The sequence below is a fragment of the Lichenostomus cassidix genome, chromosome 5 (genome assembly GCF_008360975.1).
Source record: "Lichenostomus cassidix isolate B80296 chromosome 5, HeHo_3.0, whole genome shotgun sequence".
Classification (NCBI taxonomy): Eukaryota; Metazoa; Chordata; class Aves; order Passeriformes; family Meliphagidae; genus Lichenostomus; species Lichenostomus cassidix.
This window is the reverse complement of record NC_139486.1, coordinates 36938957-36966551: the sequence shown is the minus strand read 5'-3', so window position 1 is coordinate 36966551 and position 27595 is coordinate 36938957. Positions and strand designations below refer to the sequence as shown.

At 46.7% G+C, this 27595-nt stretch overlaps 1 protein-coding gene across 12 annotated transcripts in view; it reads left to right on the top strand.

Annotated features, from left to right (window-relative positions):
* Positions 1–10496: 10496 nt before the first annotated feature.
* Positions 10497–27595, top strand: part of MGA (MAX dimerization protein MGA) — a 60378-nt gene continuing 43279 nt past the window's right edge. For 6 of the 12 annotated variants that reach the window (XM_085062374.1, XM_085062372.1, XM_085062373.1 and 3 more), the window contains exons 1-2: positions 10505–10783; positions 22475–23616. In XM_085062374.1, coding sequence (XP_084918500.1) covers positions 22553–23616 — 1064 coding nt within the window. In that variant the 5' untranslated portion in view covers positions 10505–10783; positions 22475–22552. Of the gene's footprint in view, positions 10784–17761; positions 17855–18046; positions 18237–18472; positions 18742–22474; positions 23617–27595 lie in introns of those variants that run through there. The other 6 variants (XM_085062378.1, XM_085062377.1, XM_085062376.1 and 3 more) reach the window with 6 other exon arrangements.

Here is a 27595-nt window from a genome sequence, read left to right as displayed (position 1 = left end):
CTTTAGACTGTGGGCTGTGTTGGCAGCTCAGCCTGCAGACACTGGGATGCTCCAGCCTGACCCAGTACCTGATTAGGAAATTGCATGTTCAGGGCTGACAGCTCAGCAGATGCTTGCAGCAAGTGCATGGATCTACCTTGGAGCTAATGCACAGCCACCTTGGGACCTGCCACCTTTCTTCTTGACCTGTGTTTGGAGGGAAGTGTTGAAGTCTCAACTCTGTAAAAACACTCCCTTGAAGTGAAATGCAATTAATTTTGAGTAAAAACCTGAGCCTTGCTGACCAGTGAAAGGAACGATATTTGTACACAGATATTTTCCTGACTTACATTCTATAGATTGCTGGCAGTATTCATCCTCCCCTGATGCTCGACAATCACTAACTTTTGCAAATCCTCCTATTTTTTACCAGGGATTTGTGTGAGGGACCTTCATAGTCTCCTAATTTTATGCTGATTTGTTATTTCACACCTGCTGAGCTCCCTTAAAGTAGCAAGTTGTTCTACAGACGCTGGATTCCTGTGGACTTGGATCCAATGGGTGACTGTAAGCCCTGGGTGAAGCTTGCCCTTAGTTAAGGTTTGTACAAGACCTTTTCCCTTGGTGGAGTCTCTGGTGTCCAATACTCATTGAACTTCCATGTGTAGTGAAGGTACTGATGGGGAAGTAATAGAGTCTGCCACATGCAGACTTTTTAAGAAAACTTGTAGGAACTTAATTATCCTTCAGACCTCAATCTTGCCATTGCATTTGGCTGACATAAAGCAGTGGATTCCAAACCTATTAGGGCCAACACGTGCAGCTGGTGATCAGAGAGCCTTGTTACCATGGGCAACAGAGCTAAAAAATCAATTACTTTGTCCAAGAACAGAAAAGACCGATGGACATGGGTTTTGATTGCATTTTCTGTCATATAAAAGGAACTTGGCGTCAGTTTGAATCAGAGCTCAGTCACTGCACTGAGGTCTAGCAACAAGATGATCAACTCCTCACTTCCTAATTACTCCGTGGATCCTCCAGCTTGAGGCATGGCAAGCCAAGTCACTCCCAACTGCAGTTAGGCAAAATGGAACATCTTTTGGTTACATTTGACAGTAGGACTGAAATTAGGAAACAGCTCAGCAGCAAAGAAAGTATCTAAACAGCCTTTTTTTCCTCCAGTTTTTTTAATGGCTAAAATAGAACGGAAAGAAATGTGTGACCCCCGGAAATAGATGACACTTGTTGATTTAAGCTTTGCTCAGTTCAGTATAGATTTTATGGGACTGGACTAGTTTCCAGAAGGGTCTTTATGGGAGCTGGCTCTTGCTAGCGTGTGGTGTAAAGAAGCAGATATTCATGACAAAGAAAGAGGGCTTGCATGCAAAAACGATCCAGTATTAGAGATTGCAGCCCAAGCTGGTAAACACACAGTTCAGTAAAGGTGACAGAAAGGGGGAGCTGAAAGAAATGGCAGGTCATTGGAGAGAAGCAGCGTGTACTGCAAACATGGCAGTTAGTACAGCAAATTCAGAGGGTCGCTGCTTTCTTAGTTAATATGTAAGACAGTGATCCTGGCTGCTACCCTGTCATTACCTGAGCTGCGTGGGAGACTGCTGCTGCCTCTCTACTTCTGTTCTGCCAGTGAATGCCTCTGCGACTTTTGCTTGTGAGACACGCTTCCAGCCAGAGCAGAGAGCCCTTTGGTCACTCACTGCTGCCTCTCCCTGTTTCTTCTTATTAAATTGCATTTAAAGAAGCTAAAAACCCCCAAGGTTCACATTGCTGGATGATGTAAAGCAGCATGCCTCCCCAACATCAGGCAAGGTTCAGAGCTAATTAATACATTTGCTGGTATTATTTGTCTGCAGAATCCCTCTTGTGCAAAGAGAAAGAGGAGCAGAAATACTGTACAGGCATGTGGCTGGGCATATGAGGAGGCACTGAGCTTTAACAGCCTTTTGGTGACCCTGAACCTTGTGCCTGAGCTGCAGGGTGTAAGGGCAAAGGAAGATGCAGACTTGGGGCTTATGCAGGGGACCCAATCTGCATTCCAGAAAGAAGCAGGCACTTAGCTGTTGCCAGAACCCCTGTTAAGTGTAAAAAAACCCTGTGTCAAATCTGAACTTCAAGGCTTGGCAACTCATCAGACAGATGGGGCAGCTTGAAACCCTCTCCCCAATATTTGTTTGCTCCCTCTCTGCTGGAATTGGGGACCCCATCAGCTGGGGCCAGTAGTGCTGGTGCTGCTGAAGGTAGCAAAGCTATAGCTGATGATGCACAGAAAAGGATGAAGCACATGCACATGTTTCTACCAGCACTGCTGTGGGGGTGGAAATCTCTGGCAGAGCAAACAGCCGGTGACTTCTCACACTCCCTCCCCCCTGTCTGATTCACTCCAGCTTGTCTGCCAACACTCCCAATTACGCCAGTGCACTTCCATTGAAGCTGATATGTTGGGCTGTACCTGAGGCAATGATCAGGCTCGCTATGTGAAATCTTTCCCAAATTTTCCACCTATTGATGAAGTCTCCCTGGGTCACCAGTGAAATTGCTCAGGACTGCTGCTCTGCCAGCCGCTGACTTTTTCTGCAGACATCATCAAGCAAGGATCCAAATGAGAGGGGCTGAATCTTTTCATTTTTAGCAGAAATTAGCATGGCTTGATATTTGTCTGTTGCCTCTCTTAATATACTCCAGGAAATATTGCCAGTCTGCTGAGCTCTGTCAGCCTGTAGGGTAGGGAGCTGCAGCACTTGAACTGAAGACACAGTTGGCCCACAGGGACTGTTTTTTGGGATTTATGCTCACACACTCGACCATTGTTGTCTCAGTGGAGCAGACCTCATCCCAGAGGCCTCCTGCACTGCAGGTCTGAACCACCCATTGCTGATAGTGGTGTAAATCAGTGAGAAAGGCACCGAGATCATCAGAGCTTGATTTCTGAAATGAAAATAACACAGCTGAGGGATGGACGTAGTCTGTAACCTGGAAATACACCCACAGCCTGCCTATATTCCATGCCCTGACCTCTCCTGGGTGCGGATGATCTGCTGGGATGACGTCGGTTTTCTTCCTTGCGCCTGTTCAGCTGCTGAAGCACTGTTGAGCACTGCTGAGCCCTGATGCTGATCCCACAGCAGGGGCACTGCGCAGCAGCTCACGGAAGTCCAGGGGATGATGCCGTCACAAGGCTGGCAAGAATTCAACATCGTGCTTTACAGCTTGCCAGTTTATCAGAAATCTGCGAATGTAGAAAATAAGCACTTTCCTTTGTTCCAGGAAGACTCTAAAATTTCACGAGAAAATATTAATGGATTTATTCTCTCAGTAAACGTCTTACAGAGCGTCACTGACACTGAACTTGGCAAATAAAGAAAAAGCTGTTCTTAGCTCAACATTAGTGCAAATGGGGATTAAATCTTAAAGAAGATGAGGCTTTCTGTGGCATTGCCATGCAGTAGCAGGATGAGGTGTATCTCTGTCTCTCCCACAACTCTCTTTTCCTGGACCTGCTAGCACAGATGGAAGCAAGGCAGTGCCTTTTTTTTCACCAGGTGTGGTTAAAGGGCACAAAATGCCTTTCTCTCAGTGCAGATGAATCAACAATGGCTTCCATTACCACAGTTTCTTCCCACTTGAGCTCTTGCTTACCAGGAGGATACTGGAAACAAGAGCTGGGATGGCTGAACAGGCTTTGGTGGTGGGATCCATCATGAGATGGCAAATGCACAGAAGAGCCCAGGGCAGCCTGAAGTGAGCAATCCTGAGGAAGTTTGGGGATCGATTCAATTTTGCACCCTCAGGGCCAGTTGCTGAGTTCTGGCCAGTGAGCCAGTGTTGTCTGCTCCAGTGAGAGCCGGGACAGCTCAGAGAGGGCAGGGGTGGGATAGTGTGCCATTTGGGGGCATATTGTACTCAGCAGCATGGCATTTCTGTCTCAGAAATGCCAGTCTCCTGTCCTACAGAAGGAATTGAAGCTGCCCTTGAGACTTGTATGACAGCAGACTTTGCCTGATTTTTAAAATCCCTCACATTCATTATTTACAATCCTGAGAAATATGCCCATAAAGGCAGTTGAACATACGCCCTTCAGAAAGCTGAGACAGTAATTTAATGATCTGCAAGTCTAGAGGGGAAACCTTTCCCAGCAAGTTCTGTTTCCCCTGCAGCTCTCCCTACTGCCTGCTCAGCCATGAAATCCTATTTTCATCCCACAAACACAATTTCAATATCTCCCTTTGGACACACTCTCCTTGCCCCAACTCAGATTGAGAAAACAGCCATCCTGCCTGGCTTGGGGCAGCCCCAGCACCAGCAGCAGCCCCTGATCCCCAGTAGCACTTACACCCACAAGGATGCTGTGCATGCCCAGCTGGATCCTTCCCCTTGTTGACCAATTCAGGACCTTTGCCACCATGCCACTGAACAATTCTGGGGGTCCTTGGCAGCAGGCACACTTCTCTAGACAGCCTCATTGCTTTACTCTGCTTAGTGACCTTGCTGGTGAACAGAGAAGAGTAATCCTGTTTATGTTTATGAATGTTTTTTTATCATGATTTAGCTGTCAAGGAGTAGGAGATTGCTGAGTGTGAGAAAATTCTATTCTCTGGCTCCATGCAGTCTAAGAGTCCGGGGATTTTCTTGGCCAGACTTCTGCTCTGTTACACCTGTTGACTCCTGCAAAACTACAAGAAGCAACTGAAATGAGAATTTGGCCCCAAACTAGTAATTTTTGCTCACATTGACATTCAGCATGCAAAACCTGATAAGATTTCTGGATGTAGAGTTGGTGAACTGCCCTATGAAGCAGGCTTGAGAGAGATGCAGAAACACCTTCAAGTGCCAGCTCTCAGACCATAGAGAGTTCGTTGCTTGTTTCCTCCCTAGGCTGTCTGTGCAGTTTTGTGATGTGGTTATGTTGTTTATCAGCAGCATCTATGAAGAAGCTACTTTGCATATTTGATGATTGCCTTGTCTGGGCCATTTTAGTAGTTTCTCTGAATGCATTTCAGTGAAATACATAACATGAAAACACTGGCTTGAAGTGGACAGCTTAGTGTGTCCTTGCTTTAGATAAGGATGCTGCATTCATAGTGAATGTCTCGACAGCTCCTCCTCACACTGTATGGTGGAGTTTTGGCTGAAGCCACACTGGGAGGTGGGCTGTGAGAATGCACCTACTGCTCACAGGCTGCCCAAGGGCTGCCCGTTCCCAGGCCTGGTGAGGAGCTGGACTGAGGAAAGCACCCCTGCCCAAATGGGTACAGCACAAGCAGCAGGTTGTTACTGCCAACTGCTTTGGTCTGTGAACATGCTCTGACTGCACTGCTCACTGATGCAGCTGTAGCTTTTCAAGCAAGTTTCCTTGCCTCAGGCCAGGCTGTGAGAGCTGGTGCTCTGCTGCCAGGTATCTGAGCTGGTCTCTGCATTGCATGCCTGCCTCTGGAGCTTTATTTTTCCTTTGCATCAGCCTTACAGGTAGGACATGGGTAGGAGACAAGTGCTTAGGGGAGCAAGTTGCTTTGGATGGCAAAACTGCCCATCCTGCTGCTTGGTTCTGCCAGGGCAGCACTGCTGAGGCTGGGAGACAGGGGATTGGCTCAAGTGGGACAGCCAATACCTTGGGCTCCCCTCACCTGCTGCTGACCACTTACACGCCCTTGGGGAGGGCAAAAATTTTGCAAATGCATGAGAGCCTCTAGATAATTCACAATGGTCTAAAAATGGTTTCCAACCCATCCAGCAAATCTGTGCCCCCACTGCTCCCCTCTGAGAAGTACCCCAGTGCCTGGTGCCTCCCTCTTCCCTTTCCTCTACTCCCTTTTCCTTCCTCCCTGTTACCCACCGGGTAGGCCTCCCGCTTTGGGGAAGGTCCAAGACCTTGGCCCCAGTGTGGCAGTGGCAGTCTGGGCTGCAGGGGCAGAGCTCTGCCCCTTGCAGGAGGGATGAGCTGTGCATGCTTGATGTCTCCTCTCACTGGGAGAGGCTGCAGGGCACGGGTAGAGTCTGTCTGTTAGATCTTTCATATCGTTTGAGGCTCTCAAAACTGCTTTAAATGAGGATGTTGCAGCACGACAACGACTAGCTTCACATATCTGAGAAATCGCCCGCACTTTCAGTTTAAAAGGAAATAATTCTAGGAGCCAGGGAGAGGCTTGGGTGCTGTGGAGAAGGTCAGCCAGGAGCGTGTGCATCCCACGGCAAACGTGTGCAAGGGGTTTGCAGCCGGTGCTTCCTGCCGGGACGGCTCCGTGCTCACGGGAATGACGAGCTATCAGCGTTGGGTTCCCGCGGCGTGGGCACGGTCACGGGGGAACTCTGGGCCCGGGGACGGAGGGACCTGGGGCGGAGGGCAGCCCCAGCTCCCGCCCCCATTTATCAGCAGGACTCAGGGCTGTGGGGCCGCGACAGCGAGCTGACCCCGGCAGCTGCGCCGGCAGCCTCCGTGCTCGGGGTTCGGGTGGCGGAAGGTTTAACCCCTCGTGTCCCGGTGCCGCCCGTCACCGTGAGGAAGGGGCAGCCCAAGGTCTGGGGACGGTGGGTTTGAACCATTAGGGCAGGAAAGGGTTTGTTAGGCTGAGGTCCCTTCAGAACGGGAAAAGGAAGGAAAAAAGACTGGGCTCGGCTAGGCTTGTGGAAGCAGAAGAGCCAAAACTGCGGCAAAGAAAGCAATTGGGAAACCAGCGAGGCCGGGAGAGCTCCGCCGGGATGGTCGGCTCTGCTCCCTTCGGCGAGCGATGATCTTCGGCCAGATCCCAAAGGTAGTATGTGCCCGTTAGGAGCTCGCCCACAGCAAGAAAGCGAAATCCCGACGTTTCATCACTGATGCGTTCCCAAGGGGTTTCTGCGTTAAGTAAACACCGTGCCAGCAGCGAGCTGCAGAGAGACGCGCCGGCGCCAGCAGCTCCCCTCCTGTGGGTGCTGCCGCAGGTCTCCTCTCTGCAGCATGGCGGAGGGTGAGGAGCTGAAGTGCAGCCCTGTTTCAGCCCTGTCTTCTTTGGGCTCCGGAAGGCAACAGCTTGGGAATTCAGAAGTCTCAACTGTCCTTGGCCCATGTGGAGGGGAGCTGGGACAGGACGACCTCTGTGAAATAGAGGACTTGGCCACCTTGCAGTGTTCTGTAAAGAGAGCAGAAGCCCAGCCTCAGGAGCACAGGCTCCTGCAGGTGTCTGGAGACAGGAAGACGTAAGAAGGACAGCTGCAAGGGGGAGCAGTCTGGAGACCTCGAGGAGCTCTTAGGAGGCTTTATTACATCTGTGGAACAAAAACAGCAAGAAAGCTAGGGACAGGTCTTCTACTTTTCCTGCCATTTTTCCTTGTCGAATTATTCAAGTAAACCTGGACAGGTTTTCCTCCCAACCTTACCTTTCCAGTCCCCGTGCCTGATTCCTGTCCTCTGGCTTTGGAAAGGAGAACCTTTCTTGCTGTACAATTACACCACTGCCTTTGCAGCTCGGTATAAAGGGAAGGTTCAGGCTTAAATGGTGATGAGGATGCACAATAGCAGTGGCTCCAATGTGACCGAGACAACTCATCTTTATTAAACTTTGCCCAACAAGAACAACATTAGGGAAACTCTTAGAAAGCAACTATCATCAGCGAAACCTTTCCATGTATTAAAATAAGAAATGCATTATTTGGAATGCAAAATCCATGCTAGAAAGCTAGTAAATGTCAGCTTCACAATTATCTCAGCAATCTTTATCTAGTTCCCGTGTGTGTAATGCTGATTTCATGAAAAATTCACACATTATTTTCTTCATATGATCTTGAGTTGCTTAGTGCGCAGGAAGTTGCATCTCTAATTTTGACATTTTGCAGGCTTTGAATGATTGATTAAAGCATTTAAATAACATACTTCAAACATAAGGGTGGTGGTGGTTGTTAAATGTAATTATTGTTGTTTAAATGTAATTATTTTTACATTTTGACTAATTATAAATGGGTATTATTAATGGGAGAACAAAATTTGTTTATAGGGGTTTGATTTCTGCAGCCATCAGGAGTAAACAGAGCAGGTAACGAGTTTGGCAATAAAATGCCAGCCTCAGGCATAGACCAGATTTAGTACCACCCTTTCTCTTTGTATCACACTTCCTTCCTCCCACGAGTTCAGCCCACTCAAAACCTGCATAATTTCTCCCTATAAAAGGATGTGCCTGTTTCTGCTCAGTTTTCTAAAGCCTTTATTTCCTAAATATGCCCCTCAGTGGGAACACTTCTAGTGGATTTCCAGGCCCATTTTATCACTCCTAATGGGATGGGTGGGGATGGAAGAACTGAAAAAGTTGGGTGTTGATTTCAAGTGAAAGGAAGAGGCCCACAGTGAATGATGTGTGAACAGGAGGGTGGAGAGAACTGGGATAGTGAGTGGGAACCCCCGGGTAAACAGATGATGTGGAAGAGCAATGTGGTACCTGGGCAAGCATGCCCCTGGAAGAACAGGTTCTGACTGCTCTTTCTCCACTTGCCCTTTTTTAAAGGTTTTATTCCGATGGGAAAGGAGGGGGAGAGGAGGATTATTCTTTTTCTTGCTTATTTAAGGGTCCTAAATCTCAAATGAAGGATTTAGTTAATTTTTTTAGATTAAAAAAAAAAAAGCCAAAAAACAGAAGAATTTTTCTACAAAACCTCACTATGTAATTTGGGCATCTCTGCTTCAAATGACATGTACATTTCAAAGTTAAGATTTCCCAATCTAACTTGCATAGGAACTTCTTCAACAGAGCAGTAATGAGATTTGCCTCTTTCTAATACAGAATACTTTTTGCACTTAGAGACCAAAACAATTTTTTTTAAAGCTGTAACACACATTTGGCTCATTTCAGTGATATTCACAAACACCATCAGGTTTCCTTCAAACCTGCTCCATTCAAAATGTCTTTTCTCCCCGAGAAATTATCAAAGACCTACTTCCCCTCCATGTTTTGTCTTTCATTTGTCCAAAACTCCAATATCTTTGATTGCCTTGGCATTACTTCTTTATCCTTTCCTATGTTTGCAACATCATAACAGTTAATGTCAAACAGTACATTTTATTTGCATGACGTTTCTGCTGTTTGGCCTGTTAACTAAAACAGATCCTGCAGCTGGGAATTGGGCACTTCATCCCCTATAGCAGCAAGAATTTCAAAGAAGCTATCCCTCAATCTGCTCAGAAATTCAAAAAAGACAGGTCCTAAACCCACCAGTGCTTTGTCTATTGATGCCCAAACCCTCCTGAACTTCGGCTGTAAGACTGTAAAAGTCCAACAAATGTTTAGCTCATGTACCAGCTAATATATCTGTAACTTTTGTATAAGGATTCCTCAAATATACTTATCTAAGATGTGAGGGAAAGTATTCTTGAGCTTCTCAGTAATCTGAGAACCAACCACTCAACTGAGAATCAATTCAACATGGAGTTCAATTTTGCAGCAGTATAAATCTATGCCCAATTAGAAACTTTTCTTTTTACATGCCCCATGGACTCCCCAGCCATACTGCCACACATTCTCAGGAATGTCACCATGCCTGGGGAATGCAGATAACTGCTGTAACTGAGCACCCTTCGAGGCCAAGACTTCCAACACAGAAATTCCAGCCCAGGGCTACATTATGGTGCTGTTTACCACCACCTTTTGTTTAAATTTTAAATTAGCTTCCACTACATGCGATCTGCCTTTACCCTAGTCAACCTGAAATTAATTTTCAAGACTTCACAAGAGGCCTGGCCTTCTTCATTGACACAGTTTCAGTCCGCAGTTGGTTACAATTACCACAGAATTCATCCAACCCAGAGCTCAGGGGGGTTTCTTTATGAATTTTTTTCTTCTTCAACATTTGTTGCATTATTTCACTGTATACCAAATACAGGCTTTCTGGCTAAGAATCTCCGGAACCACCTTTTGCCTAAACCACACAGGGCTGGTGTTATATTCAGAGGCATTAGCAAATACATCGCTATGCTGATGGGCCTTTATTGAACTCTTTCGGCTCACACGTAGCCTCAGGCAACTTCCAGACAACTGGGGGATTGGTGTGAGTGCAGTTCCGTGGGTGCTCAACAAACACTGCCGTCCCCAGGAGCCCTGCCGAGTCCGAGAGCCTTCTGCGAGCAGCAGCAGCACCCAGAACGTGGGAAATCCTTGTGCACCCCAGCGCCGCATCGTCGGCGTTCGCTCGTGGCTCCAGTTACCGCCCGGACATCGCACTCCGCCGCACACGAACCCCTGTCCCGTGATTTACAAATGCTGCCGGGCGGAAGGCGGCGGAAAGACGAGGAGAGCCAGGCCGGCGCCGCGGGCGGCCGAAGGGAGTGCGGTGCCGCGGGAGGAGCGCGCCCGCAGGGCCGGGGCCGGCGTGGCGGCGGGAGCGCGCTCGGTGCCGGACGGCCGTCGGGAAGGCGCTCGGCCGGCACGGCCGCCGGAGGCGCTACGGCGCGGCCCCACGCGCGAGCGGCGTGTTATCCCTCGCGCACGGCCGGGGGAGGGGCGGGAAGGGCGTGGCCCGGCGGCGCCCGGGGAGCGGAACTGCGTCGGCGGGCGGCTCCGGCCAATCGGCGGTGCGCCGCTGGCGGGGCGTCGCGAGGCAGCTGCACCGCGCGGTCGCCGCCGGCCCCCGCGGCCCCCCGCGCTCCGCCCGCACGGCCGCGCTCCGGTACCGGCCTCGCGGGGGCGGGAGGAGAGCCCGGTGAAAGGGCAGGGGAAGCGTGCGCCGCCCACGTGATGGGCCGCGGCGGCCAATGAGGACGGCAGGAGGTCGCGCGTGGCGGGCGAGGGCCGCGTGGGCCGGGGCGTTGCCGGGCGGCGCGCGGAGTCAGGTAGGAGCTGTCCGCCCCCCTCCGCTTTACAAGTTTTTCACTCGAGGTGGCGCGAGGCGTGCGCGCGTCACGTGAGCGCGGCGGCCGCCCAATCACGCGCGCGCGCGCTGCCTGTCCGCGCGCTGCCGCCGCGCTCGCGTTTGAGGCGAGGGGGTCGCGCGCGGGACGGGAACGGGACCGGCGGCCGCGCGCTTCCCTCGCGCGCCGCCGCACCGCTCCGTCCAGGGGCGCGAGCGGGCGGGACCCGGGGGCGCGGGCAACGGGCAGCGGCCGGCGGTCACCTGACCGGGGGGGTTGTTAAAGGGACCGAGCGGCATCCGGGCTCTCCGGCCGGGGAGGGTCGGGTGAGGCCCGGCCCCGGGCAGCTGCCGCTGCTCCCTAAGCCATCTCGCTCCCGGGGACCGGCCCCCTGTGGGGGCGTGGCCCGCGCCACCTGTGAGACGGCGCTGGGCTGCCGGGGGAGCGTTTCCCGGGGAGCGGCCCCGGTGCCCCTGGGTGCCAGGGGCCGGCGGGCTGGGCGGGGCGGAGCGGGGCCCCTCGGCCGGGGGCGGGGCGGCCCGCGGGCGGCGCGCGTGCGCCCCGGCACGTCGCGGGGGGCGGCCGCGGGGGCCGCGGGGCGGCGGTCGGTGGTGGCCTTTGGTACCGTCGCGTTCGAAACTCCTCGTCCTGAGCTGATGAGTTTAAAAGGGAGTCGAAGCGCGAAGGGGAGCTCAGTGAGGAGTCGGTAGACACGAGGGTCAGCGGCTGTTTCAGCAGCCTGGGGAGATGAGTGGTTTCCCATAACGTGGTTGGAGCTTCTCGCCTGACTTGTTAAGATGTCAAGTGTTACGCAACAGTCACGCTGCCTTGCTCCCAACGTGAACTGTGTGAAGGCATGGGCCGCCTGTAATCGTACTGGATGGGCTGGGCTAAAGCCACGAAGATTTGAAATTGCTGCAGACTCTGAAAACCGAGGGTGGTGTAAAGAAGAGGGCCGGGTGGTGCTTTGGTCTTGTCGCTTACAGATGTTCTGCTCAGTGTAGCTGCAGCACTCTTTCAGTGCCCTCGGGCACAGTGCCTTGTGAGTCTGTACTGAAGACTGGAAAGGGAAATTGATTCTGCTTGAAAAGTATTCCTGTAGGTGAGCATTTTTATGCGTCATTATGTGGGGAAAAACCCCATATTTCTTAAGTCTGGTGGAGATGGGCAGCATTTGTTCACGTCTGTATTTCATGTAGCAGCATCTGGCTGTTAACCTCACCTATTGCCGCAGTATTGGTGCAGACGCTGTTGTACTTGCCATGGGAGGGAAATGTGCAACTGGAGGAAACCACTTGTGAGTAAACTAGTTTGGTCACCTTCCAGAAGGAAAAAAAAGGAAAATAATTTTCTTTGACCTTAGGCCGCTTCTTTGTTTATACACAAATCCACTAGATGATTCCTAAAGTTTGTGTTTGTTTTTAAAACCCGTTTTCCTAAGGAATGAGAAATCAAGACATTTTTCTTACAAACACAATGAAATAGGCCTCTGCCTAGTAGAGTAAGAAAGAGCTCCTCACTAAGAGGAGGCTGTTGTCTGTTTTCTGTTCCATAGACAGCAGACGATCTACAAAAAAAAATCAGCCAGTGCATAGGGAACAGTGCCGGTAGCTGTGGCACCAGCAGGACTTACTTCATGTCTTACTCTTCCATACTTAAGGATGTGTTGTGTTGTGTTGGTTTGCTTTTTTATCTTTCTTAAGACTGGGTAACCCTGGAACAAAGAATCAAGTTATGATGGTGGAGTTGCTCTTCTCTCTCCACACAAAGATGGAATGTGCTTTCACTGTTGGATTTTGGCTGAATTTAGTAACCTGTGGTAAATCCTTGATACATCTTGCTGAACTAGATAAGGAAGAATGCAATGAGAATGATATCTGTGAGAAGTATGATGAGGGCTTCTCATGAGAGGAAAGCAACAAGGAGAAAGTTTAAATTTTTTTTCTTTTTTAAATCAAGCCCAAAACAGAAAGGCATTAAAGGAATGTGAACAGTATAAAAGAGGCAAGATGAGTGTGGGAAGCAGATAAAACCTATCTACAATAAAAATGTATTTTTTGTTCCAATCACTATCTTCAGGAAAAGCCAGTTTGGAGAACTACAAGACTATGAGCTAGTAACTGTTAACCAAATACTTGTGATGATGGAATTGTGCTGTTTTGCTAACTGTTGTAGTACAGTGCTTTCTGCTAATATGGTGTGGTCTGCCTGACCACAGGGTAAGTCAATAAACAGTAATGAAGATTGATATAAACCTGGAACACATTGCCAACCGTCTGCACTTTAATTGTTGTCACTTTCCTTTACACCATAACTTAGAAGGGGAATACAAGTTCCATGGCAGTTCTAACTTGCTGAGCCACAGGTGACTCTGTAACAATTAGTATTGCTATAAAATAGCTGGATGCATAGGATAGTCCTAAGCTCAGGTGAGAGCTTTTAATTTACCTCATTTTTTTCCCTTCTATGATGTGGACGAGATCCTCAGCTGAAGATTCATGAATATGATGAATGTTCCTCATGATGGCCATAAAGGAACTGAAATTCATCAAAATGGTTCTATTCCTGCTGATTATGGCTAGTTTCTGCCAGTGTTGCATGGCGAAAAGGATAAAATACTGCTTTATTGTTATATTTTGTGATTTTTTGATAGTTGAAATAATAGTATATTAAAAATACAGCATTCATTGAATGTATGAGTAATGAGCATATCACTGACCAATGAAATATGGAAAGTAATGTAAAATACATTAACCTAAATGTAACACATATACAGATAAAAAAGAGCATTTATTCTAATTAACACTGGCTTTCCCCCCTGCCCTCTTACCACTGGTTCATTCTTCACATAAATAACAGAATCATCTAGGTTGGAAAAGACCTCCAAAGTGATTGAGTCCAACCTTTGACTGCTGTGTCTGTCAACCATACCATGGCACTGAGTGGCACATCCAGTCTGGTGCATTTCTATTTTGCAGTCTTCAGTGTTTGGGAAGTGTTTCCCAAAAGTTCAAGTAAGTCTTGAGAGATACAGAATACTGTGCATTGTATATTGCGGGATTAATGCTGTTTGATAAACTAGTGACTTTATGGGGAGCTGGAAGTTCAGACTCCATGGCATGGTATGGGGTATTGGAGGGGTGAAGTGGGTGTTTCTCCCTCCCCTCCATCCCCCCAGATATGTGCCTTGTTCCTCCAAAAGCAGCTGCTGCTCTTGCAGGCATGTAGCTCTCAGTTGGTGAAACACTTTCTGAACTACCACCTATTCATCCTGCAGCAGTCAGGGCTGTGAGTGTGAAGTGAATTTGGTTTTAGTATAAAACAATGCTCTGGGGTGAAATCTGGCAGTGCACAAGCTGTGTCAGACTCACTGTGGGGGTAAGTACTTTCTGATTGCAGCTGGAACATGTGTTTCAGCATGTTTGCATCAGCAAGAAAGCTAAATCTGAGAAAAACACACTTTTTTTTCTGCAACCATCCATTTCTTGCAATATTTTTTTTTTCTTAATCTAACTTTTTGTCTAGATTCTGCCACCACTTTCATCTTTATTTTCTTGGCACTGAATTACACTTCTTCACTAATGCTAAAGAAAGAATTTAAGCTAGTTTCCTATAAAATGTAACATTATGTAAACTTTTTTTAAAGTACATTTGGGCTGATGTTCTGTTGCTTAAGGACATAGGTCCAGAGGTGACATAGATGTTGCTAATTATTACAGACATCTGTGTACAGCAAACATTCAACTCCTACTACTTTTCTACTACTCTGGGAGAAGCAGTTGAGGGCAGTGGGGCTGGTTATGACATGGAAAATGGGACTAGATACCTTTTTATATGCAGTTTAATCCAGCCCAGTGTTTTGGTTGGATTAACAGAATTTCCTGTGGGGTGCTACTGTTAATCATTCTCCAAAGTGGATAAACATTGTCTAAAGAAAGTATGTTTTCTGTATGTTAACTCTTCTAGTGTGCACATTGCACAACAGTTCTGATTGTAACATCACTAGGTTTTCAGCTCTTTAAATGCTTGTGGATTTTGTTTTTTTGGTTGGCGGGGTTTTTTTTCCTAATGGACAAAACTTGGGATTTTTGAGCCCAGTCAGGGCTGTCTGGTCGTAGTTAGTGATAATCTTGTAGACTGCTGTAATAAACTGGTGATTGCTGCTGTGGGTGTGTTACATTGGCACAGTTGGTTTTGATAGCTGTTGTTTCCAGCTAGTGGGTGTAGATTTCAGCTAGCTTGGTTTTATCGAGTGAATTCAAGAGCTAAAAGCCTCCTTTATGCTCCAGTAATGCTCCTGTAGTAGTGCCTTTTAGACTATACTTTGTGACAGAAATGTCCTGTCATGTATCTACTTGTGTAGTAGCAATCTTTGTATTCAAACTGAAGAGGGGATTTGCTAACAAAAAATGTAGTCGATACCTCTTGTGTTTTTCACAAGTTGGCAGCTGTTCTGTTTTGGTTAACTATGTCTACATTGTTCTCCCACATCTCTATCTTTAGCAAAGCTTGGGACTTGTGACCGTCCAATTCTTGATTTGTTACTGAAATCTCTACCACAGGTTAGACATAAGAGTGGCTGAAGAACAGTTTGTTGCTGCAGCTCCAGCGGTTACAGTCTCTTATTACTTGTAGCATGTAGGCTTGAACATGTAGGCGTTACTGAAAGGAGGAGTGTGATTTACTGAGAGCTGAAATGCAGCTTTTAAAGACTAGTTCGTACTTTCAAGGGAATATGTCTGAAAGAAGCAATTGGGAGAAGAGTGTACTTCTTGGTAGTGAACGTGAGCATTTCAGATACCTTACACAAACCAATAACGTGATGGTTGTAGCTCACTCTGATCAGGGAGGACAATACTCAGTAGGTGCAAACCAGTTCATTTCTGTGTTGCCTATTCATGTTTAGCACAAACAAGTCCTTGAAACTGTTGTTTGATTGATCTAAATGAGATGTTCTTCACTGCAGAACTGCTGTTTCTTGTCAGCTTTAAGCTGCTTAGAACTGGGTTTCTTAAGCTGGTGGGAGTCTAGTACTGCTGTGACTTCTACTGATGAACCCATTCTCTTGATAAACTAGAGATCCAATTTTGTGGCAGACAAGCATTTCTACCTGCCTTAGGTAAAATTGTAGCAAAATCTCTGGCAATGTCAGCAGTCTCTGGTTTGTTTCTTTTATCATCACTGGAGCATGTGGTTTGTGGGCCATGAACATGGGGCACTGTCTGCTCCTCAGTTCTGTGTCTGCTCTCAGTAGTACAAATGTCTCTCTTGCTGAAAAAACCATACTTAGTTCTGTATTGTCATTGTTCAGAAGTAAATTGGTTAATACATAATAATGTCTATCCTGTGGCCCTACAACTTGATCACTACTTTATGGAATACATGATAACTGTAGGCATAAAGTGACTGTTCCTGAGATAAGTATAATTATTTCTGACTGGATTTGTTACAGGAAACAAATCCAGTGCTGGATTCAACAGCTTCAGGCTGTTCCAGCTCCACACCCCCAAATATGACCAGTAATAAGGCTGAAAATGTATTGCTGGTAGGCACAAGCTCATAGAGCACATGCACACATGACATTTTCATGTAAACATGTCTGGCCACACTGAACAGGCAGAGACACAGGAGCACAGCAGAGACAGCCATATCGTGCTGCATTCCCTATGTGAGCAGGAGGAGGTCACTCACAATGCATATATGTGTGTGTGTACATATATATATATTTATGTGTAGGTACTGGGTAGATACCCTCCACTGGCTGAGCTTAGACACTGTTGGTTCCTGAATCCCAGTCTCCCTGGTTTCTGGCAGCACTGTTCCCGGTGCTGGCACATGCTCTCTTTCAGGTGGCTGAGACTGCCCTGCTTACCTAATGTCCAACATTGGGCTACCTCTCCACCCACATGCCCCTGCCCGTTGGTGACAGGTGTGCGTACACTGCCCTGCACCCCCATACAGACCCACTGTGTTACTGTTCTGATGCACATTCATCAAGTCTCTTAAAAAATGGATTTTCTTTGGTTCTGTGCTTCTGAGATAGTTTCCTATACCATAAAGTCATATTGCCAGGAAACCTCCAATGGGCTGCTGGCCTTTTGTAATGTTACTCTGGTTTTTCCCATTTTCAAATAAGGCAAAATAAAACCAAACCAAAAACAAATTGAGAAACAGTCCCGACGAAGTTACAGTTTGCGGTAGGCAACAGTCAGTGCAAAATTCAGGTCTGTGGTGAGCCTGTACCTTGCTGTCACCCTGCTAACTGATGCTTTTACCTTCTGGCACCATGTATGTCTCTGTCGTTTCGTAATGGATGCAGTGTCGTAAAATAAATAACCTTAATAGAAAAAGGGATGGGATGGGGGGGCTTTATAGAGGTCATCCTGCCTGCAGCCGTGATGCATTTTGGTGTGAATTCCCTTAGCATTCAGAATTCTGTTTTAGTGGGCTTATTCTCAGAAGTTGCTTCCTCAAGTGAGGGTTTCCTGGCGAGGCGGCCGGTTCCTGCCGGCGGCAGCGCTCCGAAGTGTGGAGAGGCGCGGTGCGCGTTGCCCGCGCGGAGAGCGGCGCTCCTTTTCCGGAGCGGGCGGCCGCTGCCCAGGGCACGGCTCTGGCGGGGCGCTGCCGCCGCACCGCGCCCGCCGGGGAACCTCCTGGGGCCGAGGCGGCGCCGGCCCCGACCGCCGGGGGGCGCCGTGCGCACGGGGCCTCGCGCGCACTCGTCGCGCGGGCGCGGAGGCAGGCGGGGCCGCGCGGCCGGGGCCCCGGGGGCTTCGACGGCCGCCGGCGCTGGAGCGATGCGCGCGCCCCCGTTCGAGAAGCTTCCCCGCGCGCGCGGCGCTGCGCGGGCCGGGCCGGGCCGGGCGCCGGGCCCTGCGCGCGGCGCGGGCACGTGACGGGCAGGCGGGAGGGAGGGGGGCGCGAGCCCGCTGCGCGCCTGCGCGCGCCGCGGCGGCGTGACGTCAGCACGGTGCGCACGCACGTTGTCCCCAGCTGGCGGACACACGGTCCGCGTGAGAAAGGAAGCGGGAGGCCGCGCGCGCCTCGCGCACGGTAACGACCGGGAGCGGGAGCGCAGCGGGGGCAGCGGCCGCGTCGCGCGCGAGCCCCGCGCGTCTCTCCGCGCGCCCGCCGCCCGCCGCCCGAGCTGCGAAAATTGACACCAGGCGCGGGCACGAGGCGGCCGGGCCCGGGCCCGCCGTCCGCGCCTCGGCGGCCACGCGAGGCGCCGCTGCGCGCTAGCCGCTCGGGAGTGCCGGCGGCGCCCTCCCGCCCGCCGGGGCCGCGCCGGGTCGCGGCGAAGAGCGGCGCGGCTTCCCCACGTGCGCCCGTCCCGCTGCCCTCCGCCAACCGGCACGGGCGGCGTTTCCGGCTCGCGCTGCTCCCGAGCGGCTGCCGCAGGCGGCGGCTGCCGGTCCCCCTCCCGAGGCTTCTGGTTAGGAACCGTCCGGCGGGGCCGGGGAGGGGAGCGGGGTGCCGGCGGGCGGGGAGGAGGGCGTTCAAAGCGACAAGTGCTGCGCTCGGCCCGCGGCTGTGACGCCACCTGCCCCGGGCGGAGCCCTCGACTCTCGCCGCGGCGTCCGGGGCGGCCCCTCCGGTCGCCGCTGGGTCGGTCGGTGTTGAACGGCGGCGTGGCGCGCGCCGTGGGGCTCCCGGCGGCAGCGGGTGGCGGCGGGCGGGGCAGCCCCGGGGCTCGCGCGCCGCCACCGCTCCCCTTCCCACGGTGACTCCCGGCGCTCGCCCGCCCTTCCGCCCCGGAGCGCCGCGCGCGGAGCAGCGTCCCGGTCGCCGCGTGGGGAGTGGCGTTGATTGGTTTGTTGGTTTGTTTGAAAAGGACGCTCTCACGTCTGACTGCCGTGCTGCTTTCAGCGGGTCTGAGTGCGACTTGTGAGTGATTTTGGCCTCTGCTCTCTGCTCGGACGCTGCTTCTCAAATACAAGGTCTGCGTGTAGAGAAGGGAAATACCTGAAGCTGTTTAGAACTTGAGCTTCCACAGCATACACGTGTTTCCCCTGAAGTACTGGGTTAGTCTATGAGTCTATAATAAAATAGGTTACTGTGTGTTACCAAATGTAATAAAATGTATGAAATTGCTCTCTGGTAACAGACTGTGCTAATGGTGAAATAACATAGATTTTGGGCACTCTAATTGCACATAATCACGTTTTAACCACGCTCCTCTTAGATGGACTGGATACCGTGCTTGTTGTAAAAATGGCTACATAAGAACTTTAAGTGTTGGATAACAGAAACTGTTACTGTGTAGGTCTTCATATGCCTAGAACTTTATGCATGATGGTTAGCTTTTTTTGTAATTTGTTTGCTGGTATGTCTTAAGTAAGATAATGTAATCGAGTAAATCTGAAGTAATCAGATAAATTTAAAGCTACAGGCGTTCTGCATATCTTAAGCCAGATCTGAAACCACTTTGATAGTGTGTTTCCTTTATGAGCCAATACAATTTTGGTGCATACTGCATAACATTGATGTGTACTCATTTTCTACTGTATATTTACTATACATATAAATGTATTGTGTGTGTATATAGAGAGTAAGTTGGTGGAAAATCACATAGAAGTTAGACCGTGATTCCATTTTCACCACTCTCTGTATCTGAGATTTATATGTCTATTCTGTTTTTATAGATGAACATGAAAACTGTTATTTTTTGGGGATAGCTTTTTGTGTTGCTGGGATTTGAGGTGCAATCTACTGAAAAAGCAGAACAGTATACTTAAATTAATTTTCTATCCTGGACTGTGCTAGGGAGTCCTCAGTGGGTAGGTGGTTGTAGGTGTGTTTGTGGGGGAGAATTTCCTCTGCAAAGTAGAACTGAGAACCAGATCTTGTAACTCAACAGGTATCAAAATCTGTGCACAACAGTTTTGGTTTATTTCCTCCAAGTTAACTTTTACATTAAGTTTTAAAGTATGAAGTGTAAAGGGTGGAAATAGATCTCTTATATTTCCTGGCTGTCAAGAACATTTAAGATAGGATGTAAATTGTCTCCTCAGCTTTGAGGTCATTTGCCCCATGCATGTGGCAGCTTGTTTGCGCAGAGGAGTGTTTCCTCTACAGTTGCCCAGTCCTAACAAAATAAACATGTCTTATTAAATATCCAGTTCACTTATAACTTGTGTATTAAGAGTTAATTCTTTGGAAAGTGATACGGTTGTTTTCCAACCCATAGAATCATGGAATGGTTTGGGTTGGAAGGGACCTTAACGGGTCACCTAGATCCAACCTTTCTGCCATGGACAGGGACACCTTCCAGTAGAGCAGGTTGCTAAGAGCCCCATCTCCAGCCTGGCATTTAACACTTCCAGTACTGGAACATCCACAGTTTCTCTGGGTAATACATTCCAGTGCCTAACCACCCTTGTAGTGAAGAATTTCTTCTTAATATCCAATCTAAACTTACTGTCTTTCATTTTGAAGCCATTCCCCCTTGTTCTATCACTGCATGCCTTTGTAAATGTTCCTCTCCAGATTTCTCTAGGTCCCCTTTAGGTACTGAAAGGCTGCAGTTATGTCTCTCCAGAGCCTCTTCCAGGCTGAACAGCCACAACTGTCTGACTGTCTTCAGAGAAGATGTGTTCCATCCTTCTGAGCATCTTTGTGGCTTTTCTCTGGACTTGCACCAAGTGGTCTGTGTCCTTCCCATGCTGGAGACCCCAGGACTGGATGCAGTATTCCAGGTGGTGTCTCACCGGAGGGGAGGGGCAGGATCCCCTCCCTTGCTTTGCTGGCCATGCTGCTTTGGGTGCAGCCCAGGATGTAATTGTTTTTCTGGACTGTGAGTGCTCGTTGCTGGGTCATGTTGTGCTTCTCACCCACCAGCAGCCTCAAGTCCTTCTCAGCAGAGCCACTCAATCAATTCATCCCCCAGCCGGTGATTGATACTGGGGTTGCCCCAGCTCAGGTGCAGCACCTTGCACTTGGACTTGTCAAACCTCTTGTTGGTCTCGTCCCTTTGGATGACATTCCATCCTTCAGGCTTGTTAGCTTCACTTATCTCTCCAGTATTGACCTCTGAGGGATACCAGTTGTCACTAATGTTTTCTGAGACTCTGTGCCATTGATCACTACCCTCTGGATGTGACAATTGTACTGATTTCTCATCCACTGAACATCCACATCAATTTTTCTCCAATTTAGAGAGAAGGACATTATGGGGAACTGTTTCAAAGGCTTCATGGGAAGTCCAGATAAAAAACGTCCGTAACTCTTCCATTGTCCACCAATGCAGTCACTCTACTCTAGAAAGCCACTGGGTTGGTCAGGCAGGACTTGTCCTTGGTGAAGCTATACTGGCTGTCCCAAATCATCTCTGTCCTCCATGCACCTTAGCATAGCTTCTAGGAGGATCTGTTCATGATCTTCCCAGGCACAGATGTTAGGCTGACAGGTCAGTAGTTCCCAGAATACTTATTTCTAGCTTTTTTAAAAAATGGGTGCAATATTCCCTTTTTCCCAGTCACCTGGGACTTCACCTGACTGCTGTGACTTTTTGAATATTAGGGAGAGTGGCTTGGCACATCAGCCCATTCCCTTAGGACTCTGGGATGCATCTCAGCATCTAGCAGTGGTGATTAACTCTGGTCACTGGTTCCCATCAACTAGATATTTGATAAAAGAATCAATCTTTTTTTTGTTTTTGTTGTATTCCACATACAATAAGGATCAAAATACAAACATCTGGATGTGGAAATAGGATTCTTGTGAGTTACCAGAACTGCATATTTTAAATTTTCACATAGAGAAATATACAGGCTATTTGAAAAATGAAGTAGTTTATGATCATTTGTTACAGTGTTGACATAATCCTTAAGCTGGGAGGTAGACATACAAAAGTGGAATTGTGCATATGTAGATAAAAGTAACTTCTTCAGTTCCCTAAACAGAGATTTTGCTAATCATAACAGTAGAAATGTTTCCGTGTTTGATTTAAATTATTTCCATAATTCTGAAGATAAAGGAAGCTAAGGCTGGCCAGTGCTTCAAATCTGTCCATTTAATCTTAGCTGCATGGCGTTTTGGGGGTTAGTTTGTGTCTTTTTCCAAAGCTTATCAATTTGATGTATTTTGTCCCTTCTTTTTCTGTCTGCCCTTGGCAGAAAGTTAGAAGTTCTTGGGGTTGGTGAGGGATGTAAGCAAAGAAATTCCAAACACACAAACTTAGACAATTTCAGTAAAGAAATTCAGAGACAATGTTTTAAACTTTTCTTTCCTGTTTTAAAAATTTAACAAGTTGTAGACCTCAGGGAACTCTTTCTGGCAAGATCTTTGCCTTTGTGTCAGAAATGTGCCATTTTCTCTCTTGAAAACTTCTGCATGTTTTGTGTAATGTTGTTAAGCAAATAATCTGAAGAGTAGAGGCAATGTCACAATGAAGTGCTTAGAAATACCAAGAAGAGCAATGAGTTCTGTTGTGGCAAAGCCTGTATGAAAAAGTAATTTAAAGGTGTCATAGCCCCCACATCTATAAGGTCAAAATTACATACACACATGCAGCCTTGATTTTTTACACCCTGATTGTGCTGTGTTTTATAGTATTGCTTATCTTTTAAGTTTTTAATGTGGAGAGCTATTACAAAAGGTATGTCTCATGAGACTTAATTACTTTCTTAGACTGTATTGTACTAATTTTAACTGTGTTTTCCTTTTTTCCAGAATGGTGAACACACATAGAATATTATCAGAACTCTCTAGAATTTGGATTTGGTTTGAGAGCTTGTGAGAGTGCTCATCATGGAGAAACAGCAGATTGTCTTGACTAGCCGGGATGGTGGGACTGCGTCTGGTGCAGCGCCTGCTTTCTTTGTCATCTTGAAACAACAGCAGGGAAATGGAAAAGCTGACCAAGGAATCCTAGTAGCAAACAGTGATGCTTGTGCTCTTGCCAGCAGTGTATCAACTCTAGTAAAACCCAGAGTCAAGACCTGCCTCCCAGCTGACTGTGTGTCGGGGGGCATCACTGTCACCCTAGATAACAACAGCATGTGGAATGAGTTCTACCATCGCAACACAGAGATGATCCTGACGAAGCAGGGGAGGCGCATGTTTCCCTATTGCCGATACTGGATTACAGGGCTGAACTCCAGTCAGAAGTATATTCTGGTCATGGACATATCCCCTGTGGACAATCACCGATACAAATGGAACGGCCGTTGGTGGGAGCCCAGTGGGAAGGCAGAACCGCATGTTCTAGGGCGAGTGTTTATTCATCCAGAGTCCCCTTCCACTGGCCAGTTCTGGATGCACCAGCCGGTATCCTTCTACAAACTTAAACTTACCAACAATACCTTGGACCAGGAGGGTCACATAATCTTGCATTCTATGCACCGTTATCTGCCACGACTTCACTTGGTGCCTGCAAACAAAGCCACAGAAGTCATTCAGCTTAATGGCCCTGATGTCCATACATTTACCTTTCCACAGACAGAATTCTTTGCAGTTACGGCCTATCAGAACATCCAGATTACTCAGCTGAAAATAGATTACAATCCTTTTGCTAAAGGGTTCAGAGATGATGGGCTGAATAGCCGACCTCAGCGTGATGTGAAACAGAACAGCAACTTAGAATTGGAAGGAGGTGATGTTTTTAGCAATTCTGGCATTTGTGGTCGCCCTGCTGAAGTTGATGCATTAGAAGTGCGTCAGAGAGGTTTAGATTCTTCATTCATTGGTCAAAATCCATCAGACATTGAGCTGGATAAAGAGTCCTTTAATACAGAGGGAGACTTCTTGGGTCTCCTGGACAATGACCTGCCTTCAGGTGATATGCCAAAGCTAAAACAAGAAGTCTCTGAAAGGTAGGTAAACACTGCATTTTTATACAACTGCTGGTTAAGTGGGGTGTTTGGTAAATAAATAACAGGATGCTCAGTGTGCAGATGTACAGCTAAATCAGTCTTGACTTTCTAAGGTGTCTGGGGAATGCAAGAGTTCGGTGTTGTTTTCTGTGTTGCTTTAGCTCCCTTTGTTGAAAAGCATTGAGGGGTTTCTGCTAACCCTCTTAGCATTTTAGAAGGCTAAATTTTTTCAGAGTTTTAGACAGAGCACATTGCAGTCATCGAAACACTGCCTTTCCTTTTAGGGTTGCTCACCACGATGACGTGCTGTCTCTATCTATAGCTTCAGTTTTCATTAGTGAAAGTGAATGGTGTGTGGTGTGTGGGTATTTAGGTTGGGTATGTGTTGGGATTGCTGCAAGGCAATTGTAGTTGGCAGCGTGCCACTGTTTTGTCAATAACTGCTTGGTGTGAATTCTTTTATTCCACAAAGAAGTATGAGGTAGCTTGCCTGTTGGTAGTCAGTTGCCTCATATTTGCTGTGAGGTAAGGGAAGTACTTCAGAATAATTTGGCTTTTCTAAAGCAAGCCTGGCAAAAGCTATTATTTTACTGCACTTTCACTTAGTTTTGAAAAATCTAAGCAAAAGAATAGAGCAGACTTAGTGAATAGTTAATGTGCATCAAGAGATACTAGAGATACTTTGAATGCAAAGAAATTATTAATAAAAAATAGAAGTTTCTTTTCTGCCATGTTGCTTCATGTCACGTTGTTAATATCAGGCTTAATCTGCCAAAGATTTAGTTACAAAAGCAAACTTTGTAGATCAGAGCACCAGAAAATTATTTAACTGCATGATATCAGTATGATGTTAATGGTTAACAGTGAAATTAGAGGTCAGTTCTTAAAGGCAAAAAGTTACCTTTATGATGTAATTATACAGGCTGTATTACTGTACAACTGTATTATGCAAAGGCTGTATTACTATACAACTGCAGTGTGTTTTGGAGAGGACAGAGGTTTCCTCAGTTGTTTTAGCTGAAAAACTTCAATTTACAAAGTTTTCCATACTTTGATGCTTTATTGAGTTTATTTGTAATAATTCTTAAGATTACTAGAATTATTTTATTTTGAGATCTAGAGTGTCCAAACCTTTCTTGTGCAGTATTTTCACATGTCAGTCTATTAGAAATAAAGTCTTCTAGACTTACTATATTCTCAGAAAGTGTTGTTCTAACTCAAATACTGAAAATACACTGATTACAGAGAGGATGGGCCTTCTTTAGTTCCTAAGAGTACAGCGTGGAGGAGTGTTTAGATAACTTTGCATATTGGAAGTAAAATCCAGAAAATAATTATTGACAGCTTTATTTTGCTTTCATAGTGATATTTCATTTGCCTAGAGCGAGTCATTGAAGCAAATTGTTAGGAGACCTGTTTATTCCTAAGGAATAAAAACCTTTGTTTTAAGTACTCAAGGACCTTCCTTAAAAATAGCTGATGCAAATTGGCAGATTTAATTTCTTTTGGTCCAGAGCATGCTAGATTCTTACTCTGGTTTTGCCTCCAAGGCAGTTGATCTCTGAAATGTGCTAAAATCTGCACAGACAGGGAAAGACTGCTAAGGATCTTTCTGTTGTCTGGTCTTGGACGCACCTGTCATTTGATGAATAAGTGTTACCTCTGTCCTAGCTACTTTCAGGTATTGGCCACCTTTTTTGTTTTATGTTTTTGTAATCTGTATGAACAAGTCAAATTCTGTACTTGGAAAGAGAAAATTGATCTTACTCAAGAAACGGCAAAACTAATTTGCTAAGTGCTGGAGTTTTTCAGAGCGTTAGTTCTCCTTCCTTCTGATCTGCTCAGTGTTTTCATGCCATGCAGTTGAGTTTAGAAGTATGTCAGCCTTGGACAGCACTGAGAGTATGGCATTTTTCTTTATTGAACTAAACACATTAATATCTGCATATTAATGAAGACTGGGCAGTATTTTTTTGTGGTGGGCAAGCTCTTAGTAGTAGTTGATAGGCACTGTATTGCTTTTAGGCAGGATAGTGATTTCTGTTGAGTTTGGATTTGAGTGAGAGGCAAGTTGGGAACTGCTACCACTCAGATGATCCTCTCTAAAAAAAGTGGAGTTCCTAGTGCTGTTGAGGGTGATACTCCCCACCAATACTCAATTCCTGACATTTTTGAGTCTAGAACCATGTAAAGGCTGTATATAGCTAAGAATTATTTTCATTCTGAGTTATTAGAGGACTTCAGAAGCAAAGCACTATTTTCTTTATAGAGGGTACTATGTGGGTTCTTTTTCTCCTGCGTCTGTAGTTTGATAGTATATTTAGTTTAATTAGGTGTATTGTAAAAAAAATAAATGTTTGAGCTGTGGATATTTCTATAGAAATGCTTATGCCTGGAAACACTTGGATGTTTCGGCCATGGAAGGTACTACAAACAAATTTTACTGGTTCTTAAGTCTTACAGGCTAATGTGCTCTTTATCCCTTCCAAGGTCTTTTGAATTTCCTGCTTCAAAAATAAAAACCCTATTGGATTGTTAATGTTCTCTTGTTACTCTAATTTAGTTGTTTTGTGTTTAGTCTTGACAGTTTGGGTTTTTTCCTTCCTTGCCTTCCCTTTGGGAGAGGCAGGCAAGTGATAAGCCATCAAACCTCTGCCGTAGATTGCTAGATTAATCCCACAAGAAATCGCATTCCCTCTCCAGCTCCTCTCTGGTGTATTTGAAAATTATGTACCTTAAAAAAAAAAAAAGGGTCTTGGTACTTTCAAAAAAATTAGCAGCTTAATGGTTTTTAATTTGTAAAAAGCCAAAAAGCAGTTTCCCTGCTTTTATTGTTTTATTGCGAGTGAACCAAATACATTACTTGGGCTATAAGAAAGTTGGTTTAAATACAAGCATTGTTCCATATCAGGTAAATAAAAAGTTAATTAAGACATTATTTTATGGTTTTTACATGATCTTGGATTAAGTTGAGGATTTTTAGAGGACAAACTTGCTTGATTCATCTTCCCATGGATTAGAGGAAGAGAAGTTTCTCTGACTATGTATGTTGCATGTAACTTTACAAACTAAGGGCCAGATGAAATTGCTTTAGTGCTAAAAAGCAACTTTTTTATTCTTTGAGAAGTTGATAATTGCATCAGAATTCAAAACCAGCATTTTGTGCAAATCTTTTATCTTCTCATGCATAAATGTTCGTGGGTCATACCTCACACTTGTCACCACCTGGCTTATGGTTGCATTATGCAGAAAAAAACCAATATTTGTGTCTAGAAGTTTCAGTTTTACAGCAGGGCTTTTTGGTTTGGATACTGCCCACATTCCTAATAGAAAGGTAATGCTTAGCTTACATGTAGACACCTTGCAATAGATAAAGGAAAATAACTAGAGAAGTCCAGGCTTTACTGGGCTTCCAACTGGAAACACTAAAACTTAGATGAGAAATTTTTTCCTAGCCTGCAAGTTTTCTAGGGTTTTTTTCCTCTTTATTTTCGAGAATTTTAAGGTAGCAGAGCAAATAAATCTTAATAGTACTGACTTTAATTGTGGATCAGCTGTACTGAAACAACCTCTTAGCATAGTATTGTGGTGGGATTTTCAGCTTCCCATAACCTTTAAGTAGTCTGTCTTTGCATTTCTTTAATAGTAAACTCACTGACCAAGAAAGGCTTTTAAATCTTACATTTCACATTATTAATTAAATAAAACCAAGAAAATTTTTAATAGGAAACTTACTGTCCAGAGAAAACAGTAGACTAAACAGGACTGGTATTCCACTGTCCATCTGCCTGCTCTTCCCTCAAGGCGCATTTTTGCTTTAATCTTAGTGCTAGTTACTTAGTGTCCTTCTCAGTTGTAGCAGGCTTCCTGGATAGCTTCTCTTGTTCTTTAGAATTTTATGTGTAATACATAAATCTGTGTCTTGACTGTCAGCTCCGTGTTTTGATACAGCAGTCTTTCTTCATGAGGGGAATACTCC